We start from the raw sequence: 9,982 nt of genomic DNA on the forward strand, positions 1-9,982 counted from the left end.
ATCCGCCTGCCTCTGCCTCCCAAGTGCTGGGATTAAAGGCGTGCGCCACCACCGCCCGGCTTAATTTTTAAAATATAGGACTGCCTACACAGCAGAATACATGAAGCAGTGACTATTAGCTATATTCCTCACAGATGTTTTTGGTTTTCACTTTTATTTGCACAAGTGTTGCCTGGGGTCTTTCGTTCAGTGGTTGTACTGGCTGGTGTTATGTGCCAACTTGACACAGGCTGGAGTTATCACAGAGAAGGGAGCTTCAGTTGGGGAAGTGCTTCCATGAGATCCAGCTGTGGAGCATTTTCTCAATTAGTGATCAAGGGGGTAGGGCCCCTTGTGGGTGGTGCCATCCCTGGGCTGGAAGTCTTGGGTTCTATAAGAGAGCAGGCTGAGCAAGCCAGGGGAAGCAAGCCAGTAAGGAACATCTCTCCATTGCCTCTGTGTCAGCTTCCTGACCTGCTTAAGTTCCAGTCCTGACTTCCTCTGGTGATCAACAGCAATGTGGAAGTAAGCTGAATAAACCCTTTCCTCCCCAACTTGCTTCTTGGTCATGATGTTTGTGCAGGAATATTAACCCTGACTAAGACAGTGGTTAAGCCATGAGTTGCAATGGAAAATGAAATTAGTAAGTTCAGTTTGATATGCAATCTGTCTTTTATTTGTATCTACTATATGCCCTTTGAAAACATAAAAAATAAGAAAAATTAAGAGCTATTTTTATAGAAGTACTTGTTTTATTAAACCAATAAAAATTGAAATCTTTAGATAAGAAAATGGGTTCTTAGTTTCCTTCCATCCCTCTAAATGCACACATCTCTGTAGGGCCTAAATCTTACTCTGTAACATGGAAGGAGTATCTCATGAGGTGGCCTATGAGATACTCCTTCTATATCTATATCAGAAACAAAATGAGCTTGCCATGCCTTCAGTCTGGATAGTACAAACATAGGCTAGTTAACATATGCTCTACTTTAAACATCAATATGCTCCATAGAATAAATTTAAATCTACTTTAAATAATAGAAATTAATAGATAATAAAATTAAGGTATCATGTCTGTTTCAGAAATTAGATAGTTTTAATGCTATGTGTATATATATATATATATATATATATATATATATATGGAAAGTGAAAATTATATTATCCAAAATAGTGGATAATAAATAATCAACTCTAGTTGCCTTTCCTATTAAACATGGAGTGACAGAGTGCTTACTGTACAACCTCTGATTGTAGTTGCCTTGTGATTTCCTTATGTTTCTTGAACTTATTTTGGTACAGATTATCAATTTTGCCCACATTTGCATGGAACTCACTATCTTCATGTCAGTGTCGTACCATGTGATCACAAGTGTGAGCAGCAGAGCTTGGCATATTCATTTCAGCAGCCTGGGATGGATAGTTCTGTGCCAGGTTTTCTCATTTCAAAAACAGTAAAATGACTTTGATCCACATTAGGATTTTGTTTCCAATACTTTTAATGATATTGTTAATACACTATTGAAAATTGGGCATTGATGATTTAATGAGTAATATCACATATTTTAAACATTTTCACAGCACCAACTTTGCTTCAGTTATGATAAACATTTCAGATATTATGTAATTATACTTTCAATTTCATTAGTAGACATATAAATATTAAATTTCTAAATCATTAATGGTTGATGGAAGCATTTGAATAAGTTCATGAAACACTATTCAAAATTTGGATACTGGTTCCCATAAGTTTATTACTGCCTTTGTTTTCCCAACTGTTCACAATGCCTTAAGTTCATTGTATAACCTATTGTTTCATGTTTACATTGTGGTAGAGATGACCTAGAATAAAGTCTTGTAAGTAAGTTAATTTAAAAGCTTACTTTTAACGTACAATAAAAAAAAAAACCAAAATAATCTGCTGGAATGGGGAATTTCCTGGCTGTGAGGGGATTGTGATAGGGAGGTTAAAATCACCCAGAATAATAACTGATTGAAATATTGTTTCAAAATTATGAAGAGATTTTACTCAGAATATTGTAAGTTAAACTCTATGCTAAAATGGAATTTTCTTCTCTCCTCTGGGAAAGTGGATTTGGGATGCAACAAAGCCTACAATGGATCAAAAATTTGAATCAACTGTATCTGTTGTTTTAAGAGAAAATATAGGCAAAGATTTAAATCATTAAATTGAAATAAAGAACTGGCCTTGTGGTTCACATGCATACGTTTTCTCCTTAAGTTAGCATTTTCAGGTTTTTTAGAAAAAATTTCATTCACCTGTCTTATTGGAAATCTCATTTTCTGGGCAAGGTGTGCACTCAAAGCAACAGACAGCCTTGCCCTCCAGGATGATTTTCTTGGATCCAGGACTGCAGTTCTTATTGCATACAGACTGAGGAATCTAAAAAAATAATATAGAATACAAATTACTTAGCATTTTATCAAAGCCAAGGTAAATGATGTGCTTGAGAATATAGCCTATCTATTATTTAAATTTTACATTTTAAAATTTAAGTATTTTCTGTGTTATCTCATGTTTCTTATTTGACATGACCTACAAAGCTCATTCTTTGATGAAATATTCTAAAGATAGGTCCTAATACTATAAAATCTTTAATATCTGCAGAAACTTTTAAAGGAAGGATGAAAATCAGGTAAGTTAGGTCATTGGGAAAATGTTTAAAGAGGACATGTTAGGACTACAGACTGATCCTGTCCTTGAGATTCCTGGCTGCACAAAGAGACTTATTGGCATTTTGTCTGTGATCTGTACTATAAGCTTGGTATGAATTGATGTCATCATCTCAGGGTTTTACTGCTGTTAACAGACACCATGACAAAGACAACTCTTATAAGGACAACATTTAATTGTGACTGGCCTACAAATTCAGAGATTTAGTCCATTATCATAAAGGTAAGAACATGAAAGAGTCTAGGCACACATGGTGCAGGAGGAGCTAACAGTTCTTCATCTTCATCTGAAAGCCATTAGGAGAAGACTAACTTTCAAGAAGCTAGGACAAGGGAGGGTCTTAAATCTCATGTCCCCAATGACACACTTCCTTCAGAAAGGTTACACCTACTCCAACAAAGCCACACCTACTAATAGTGCGTTCCCGGGGCCAAGCATATTCAAACCACCACATTCACCATAAAACAAATATTTGGGCATTTTGAGATGTATTTTCTATATTCCATTAGATAAGTTTGATGATCTGCCAAAATCACTGCTATTATTTTTAGCAGTTGAGTAAAATGGGAATTGGGTCAATAGAAGCTATTACCCCCCCCTTTTTTTTCTGATTTTGGATGAAAACTTCCTTCTTTCCTAAATTTGGTGCTATTGTGTTTCTGTGATGTGATGGGTGTTACTCTGAAACTGTGATGCTAAAACAAAATCCTTTCCTTCCATTAATTTTGTCAATTACATATATCTAACAAGACAGGTGCATGAAAAATGGGCACTATTTCACTTTGCTGTTTTGTCTGCCATAAGCTTAAAAGCAAAAGGCTTTTAATAATGATCATAACTGCCTAAGCTGGTTATCTTACGTAGGATTTGCTTTATTGTGATAAAACAGCATGCCAATAGTAAGGTCTCCACAAAAGCTTATTTTGGCTTAAATATCTAACTCACCATTTACTATCAGTGGAAATAAGTACAGGAGTTAAAAGTGGAAAACTTGAGAAAATAATTGAAACCAAGACCATATAGTGTAGCCGTCCAGCGGCCATGGATCATGGATGAACTGAGTTACCTGAAAGGGGGGCTAGAAATGAAAGAGGACAGGGTGTGAGAGAAGGATGAAGCCAAGGCAAAGGTTCTGATCAAGGCTCAAATTTTAATATTCAGCACTGTGTTTAGATAGGGAGAGCCCTCTGACCCATCCTTTGTTTCATCTGGATTATGTGCAAAGCAAGCTCAGTGGGCAGTTTATTCCTCAAAGCTCCTGTAGGAAATTGCAGATGCAGTGGGGCCAGACAACTAAATCTTAAAACCCACTGTGGCAAGTACTCAAGGTCTGTTTAGCCTGCTCAAGGCTGGGTGAAGGGCACAATATAAGTTTTCTGTATACTGGCTTACTAAACGTGGTTTTTTTTTTTTTATTTTTTTTCTTAAAAACTAAGAACCATTTCATACTACTCTTATTTTACTGTCCCCTCCATGTCAATCCTTTATCAGGAAACTTTCTGACAGTTTTGTCGTTAGTCAAATAGTTTGTAAATATTTTTTCTATGAAGATTCCTAGTCTCCAGTAACTCTACTTTATGTCAAGTAGTGAAAAATTAATTAAAACGATAGAAATTAAAATCACTATCTTGCCTGATGCTTTGTTACAAAATTGTGACACACTATTAACCTATATCCCCATATCCTGATTTGAATAAAAAAAGATAATTAGAAAATATTTCAAAACATATGTACCAGAATAAGCAATCAGTAAAATTCCTTATATTGATAGTTATAGGTATATTGATGGTTCCCAAATGAACAATCAATGGTTGTTCAATCCAGAAGGATAGTTTTCTTATTTACATGCATTAGAATCTTTTAAATAATAACCACATGCACCTCTGTAAATCCTATGGGCCACTGAATCACATCTTCTGATATCAACAATTGTTGCCCCTTGGGAGCACTTGGAGAAAATGTCCCCACTTTTACAAAGAGTGAAAGATATTTGGGGAAATTCCAAAGGTTGGTGATATCATACTCTGTGTCTGCCTTCCGTTTCCCATCCAGAACCACATGGTCACCAACAGAATTTTTCACTTGAATATTCTTCAGAAAACGGTGAAGCTAAAAGATATGTGAAATCCTCTCATAAAGTTGGAGTCATAGAGCTATAACAGAACTACAAATAAGACATTATTTCCCAAAAGTAACCAATGATGTTAATGCTGTTTTAAATTAAGTATCTACGGTTTTGAACAAAGGAAAGCTCAGGAGGAAATAACTATTTGGTTTCTAAAAAGTCTGTTTCCAGAGACCTTACTAACCCAAACATTATCAAATGATCAAAGGATATACAGCAAACATTCCTCAACTTCCATGAAAACTGGCTACCTCCTTGTATTTTTATAATTTTTCAGAGTCTGAGTGTGAAACATAAGATTACTTGAGTTTGGTTGAGAGTCAGGAGTTGTTTAGGGAGCACAACAATTCTAGTAGTGGATAGGGATATGATGCATGTAGTCTTACTCTTTTTTGAGAGAAATGAACAGGAGAAGGTGGATTTTCATACTGAGGTATTACCAAGAGAAATATTGCTGCTGTTGTAACCAAAGTTGGAATTATTATTTTAAGTTAAAACTTCCAATAGCCCACTCATCATGTACATAGATATCTGTGTGCATTCATGTATAATCTCTTAAATATATAGTACCTCATATACTTTCTTGAAATAAACTGGAGTCTACAATAATTTGTTTGAGACCATTTATAGCAGCTGGTGTCACATTTCTGATGTTACAATACAATGAAAGAAATATTACCTGCCAGGGGAATAGCATAGTCCTATCTTTATTTGCCTGTGTTTCAACTTGAATTTTACTGAGAGTCATCTCTTGGAGACTTTGGGCCACTGCATATACAGCATTGTATACATTTAAACTCTCTTCAGTCATGATCATGTAAAAAATATTCCCTGGCAACAATTCCAAAGAGGCATTTGGTTGACAGTTTTCAAAGATTTTACAACCGGAATCCAAAAATGAGCAATTGAAATACAAATTCCACATTAAGTGAAGATAAAAATCTTCTGGATACTTGGTAGGAGTAGCTTCCTGAATGAATTTTGTGAAGGCAAAAATCTCCCCATGATGAGGTGAAAAAATCAGACTACCATGGGACAAATCTAACATGTTATATTTCTGAAAATTTTGTCCAGCCCATTTTGAGTTTGTGACCCAAACTTTCCTTGTTATATACTTGTTCCATTCTCTTGCTATGGCAGTCAATAGAATAGCAATTTCTCCATAAATTACAACTACATTTGCTGATGATTCTAGAATATGTACCTGAGCGTGGGAGGAGATATAATATAATGATTCCCCCAGGGATGTCACTGTTTCTACAAATGCTATGCAGATTCTACCTCTGTCCATCTCCTTTCTAAAGTCTGATTGAAACTGAGTACCTCTGTGGTCATCTGTAATGAAGAGTCCTACCCAAGTCCAGTTGAAATGAAGCAACAAAGAGGCAATGCCATGTGCAAGAGATGTGTCTTTGGGAGCCACCTGGTACAGAGATGGAAAGTGGATTCCGTCGTCCAGAACATGTTCAAAAGGCCCAAAAGTGAGCTAAAAGGATTATAGTATTTTAAACAGGAGAAGAAGAATTGGAATAAAAAACAGTCTTAGTATTAAACAACAGATGGAGTGACAGAGATAAAAAAGTAATCAGGGGGCGCAGGATCCTTTCTACCTCCTTCTTCACCTAGGAGGAGGTTCTGCAGATCCACAGCCCTCTCTGCCCCTTCCCTTTGGGAGTGCTCCAACCCAAAGACTCAGTTGAGATCTCCATTTTCTCTCTGGTGACCTTCTAAGATGGGACCAGCCAGGAGGCACAGGCCTCAGAAGCGGCAGGGCAGCCAGCACAGGATCCTTTCTACCTTCTTCTACACCTAGGAGGAGACAGGACCAGCTAGGAGGCACAGGCCTCAGAAGCAGCAGGGCAGCCAGCACAGCATCCTTTCTATACTTCCTTCTTAACCTAGGAGGAGGTTCTGCAGATCCACAGCCCTCTCTGCCCCTTCCCAGCAAGTGGAGAGCCTGTCTCCAGGGTTTGTTCTGACCCAGGTGCAGAAGATACTATAGAAAACATTGACACAACCATCAAAGAAAACACAAAATACAAAAAGCTACTAATCCAAAACATCCAGGAAATCCAGAACACAATGAGAAGACCAAACCTAAAGATAATAGGTATAGAAGAGAATGAAGACCTCCAACTTAAAGGGTCAGTAAATATCTTCAACAAAATTATAAAAGAAAAGTTCTCTAACATAAAGAAAGAGATGCCCATGAACATACAAGAAGCCTATAGAACTCCAAATAGACTGGACCAGAAAAGAAATTCCTCCTACCACATAATAATAAAAACACCAAATGCACAAAACCAAGAAAGAATATTGAAAGCACTGAGGGAAAAAGGTCAAGTAACATATAAAGGCAGGAATTACACCAGACATCTCACCAGAGACTATGAAAGCCAGAAGATCTTGGGTTGATGTCATACAGACTTTAAGAGAACACAAATGCCAACCCAGGCTACTATACCCAGAAAAACTCTCAATTACCATAGATGGAGAAACCAAAGTATTCAGTGACAAAACCAAATTTACACAATATATTTCCACAAATCCAGCCCTTCAAAGGGTAATAAATGGAAAACTTCAACACAAGGAGGGAAACTACATCCTAGAAAAAGCAAAAAAGTAATTTTCCAACAAAATTAAAAGAACATAGCAACAAAAACAGATTTCCAACTCTTAACAACAAAAATAACAGGAAGCAACAATTACCTTTATTTAATATCTGTTAATAACAATGGACTCAATTCCCCAATAAAAAGACATAGACTATCAGACTGGTTATGTAAATAGGACCCAACGCTTTGTTGCATACAGGTAACCCACCTGCATTTCAAAGACAGACACTACCTCAGAATAAAAGGCTGGAAAACAATTCTCCAAGCCAATAAATAGTCCCAAGAAAAAGCTGGAGTAGCCATTCTAATATTGAATAAAATCGACTTTCACCCTAAAGTGATCAAAATCTACCAAGAGGAACTTTCAACTCTGAACCTCTATGCTGCAAATGCAAGGGCATCTACATTCATACAAGAAACTTTACTAAAGCTCAAAGCACACATTGCACTGCACACAATAATAGTGGGAGATTTCAACGCCCCACTCTCTGCAATAGACAGATTATGGAAACAAAAACTAAACAGAGACATGGTGAGACTAACAGAAATTATGAAACAGATGGATTTAACAGATATCTATAGAACTTTTATCCTAAAACAAAAGGATATACCTTCTTCTCAGCACCTCATGGTACCTTCTTCAAAATTGACCATTAATTGGTCACAGATCAGGCCTCAACAGATACAAGAAGACTGAAGTAATTCTTTGCATCCTAACAGATCATCATGCTGCTCCTCAATAACAACATAAACAATAGAACGCCCACACACATGTGGAAGCTCAACAACACTCTACTCACTGATAACTTGGTCAAGGAAGAAATAAAGAAAGAAATTAAAGACTTTCTAGAGTTTAATGAAAATGAAGCCACAACATACCCAAACTTATGGGACACAATGAAAGCAGTCCTAAGGGAAAACTCATAGCTTTAAGTGCCTCCAAAAATAAACTGTAGAGATCATATACCAGCAATTTGACAGCATATCTGAACGCTCTAGAACAAAAAGAAGCAAATTCGCCCAAGAGGAGTCGAAGGCAAGAAATAATCAAACTCAGGGCTGAAATCAACCAAATAGAAACAAAAAGAACTATACAAAAAAATCAACAATATCAGGAGCTGATTCTTTGAGAAAATCAACAAAATAGATAAACACTTAGCCAGACTAACTAGAGGGCACAGAGACATTATCCCAATTAACAAGATCAGAAATGAAAAGGGAGATATAACAAAAGACAGTGAGGAAATCCAAACAATCATGAGAGTCTACTACAAAAGCCTACATTTAAAAAACTGGAAAACCTGGATGAAATGGACAATTTTCTAGACAGATACCAGGTACCAAAGTTAAATCAAGATCAGATCAATGATCTAAACAGTCCCATATCTGTTAAGGAAATAGAAACAATCATTAATAGTCCCCCAACCAAAAAAAGCCCAAGACCGGATGGGTTTTGTTCAGAGTTTTATCAGATCTTCAAAGAAGACTTAATACCAACACTTCTCAAACTATTCCACAAAATAGAAACAGAAGGTACTGTACCCAATTCATTCTATGAAGCCACAATTACTCTTATACCTAAACCACATGAAGACCTAACAAAGAAAGAAAACTTCAGACCAATTTCCCTTATGAATATCGATGCAAAAATACTCAATAAAATTCTTGCAAACTGAATCAAGGAACACATCAAAATGATCATCCACCACAATCAAGTAGGCTTCATCCCAGGGATGCAGGGATGGTTCAATATACGGAAATCCATCAACATAATTCACTACATAAACAAACTCAAGGAAAAAAAAACATATGATCATCTCACTAGATGCTGAGAAAGCATTTGACAAAATCCAACATCCCTTCATGATAAAAGTCTTGGAAAGATAAGGAATTCAAGGCCCATACTTAAATATAGTAAAAGCAATATACAGCAAACCAGTAGCTAATATCAAACTAAATGGAGAGAAACTTGAAGCAATCCCACTAAAATCAGGGACTAGACAAGGCTGCCCACTCTCTCCCTACCTATTCAATATTGTACTTGAAGTCCTAGCCAGAGCAATTAGACAACAAAAGGAGGTCAAAGGGATACTAATTGGAAAGGAAGAAGTCAAATTATCACTATTTGCTGATGATATGATAGTATACTTAAGTGACCCCAAAATTCCACCAGAGAGCTCCTAAACCTGATAAACAACTTCAGCAACGTAGCTGGATATAAAATCAACTCAAACAAATCAGTGGCCTTCCTTTACACAAAGATAAACAGGCTGAGAAGGAAATTAGGGAAACAACACCTTTCATAGTAGCCACAAATAATATAAAATACTTTGGTGTGACTCTAACTAAGCAAGTAAAAGATCTGTTAGACAAAAACTTCAAGTCTCTGAAGTAGGAAACTGAAGAAGATCTCAGAAGATGGAAAGATCTCTCATGCTCAGGGATTGGCAGGCTTAATCTTGCCAAAGGCAATCTACAGAATCAATGTAATCCCTATCAAAATTCCTATTCAATTCTTCCCAGACTTAGAAAGAGCAATTTGAAAATTCATTTGAAATAACAAAACAA

The 9,982-nt window shown here is 36.4% G+C and overlaps 1 protein-coding gene across 1 annotated transcript in view; it reads right to left on the bottom strand.

Moving 5' to 3' along the window:
• Nucleotides 1-9,982, bottom strand: part of LOC116076492 (vomeronasal type-2 receptor 116-like) — a 30,910-nt gene that overhangs the window by 8,352 nt on the left and 12,576 nt on the right. The window contains exons 3-5 of the mRNA XM_031350331.1: nucleotides 5,479-6,285; nucleotides 4,556-4,783; nucleotides 2,260-2,383 (exon numbers count right to left, since the gene is read on the bottom strand). Of these exons, the coding sequence (XP_031206191.1) occupies nucleotides 2,260-2,383; nucleotides 4,556-4,783; nucleotides 5,479-6,285 (1,159 nt within the window). The remainder of the gene's footprint in view (nucleotides 1-2,259; nucleotides 2,384-4,555; nucleotides 4,784-5,478; nucleotides 6,286-9,982) is intronic.

Source organism: Mastomys coucha, unplaced genomic scaffold (genome assembly GCF_008632895.1).
Source record: "Mastomys coucha isolate ucsf_1 unplaced genomic scaffold, UCSF_Mcou_1 pScaffold4, whole genome shotgun sequence".
In the NCBI taxonomy this organism is placed as follows: domain Eukaryota; kingdom Metazoa; phylum Chordata; class Mammalia; order Rodentia; family Muridae; genus Mastomys; species Mastomys coucha.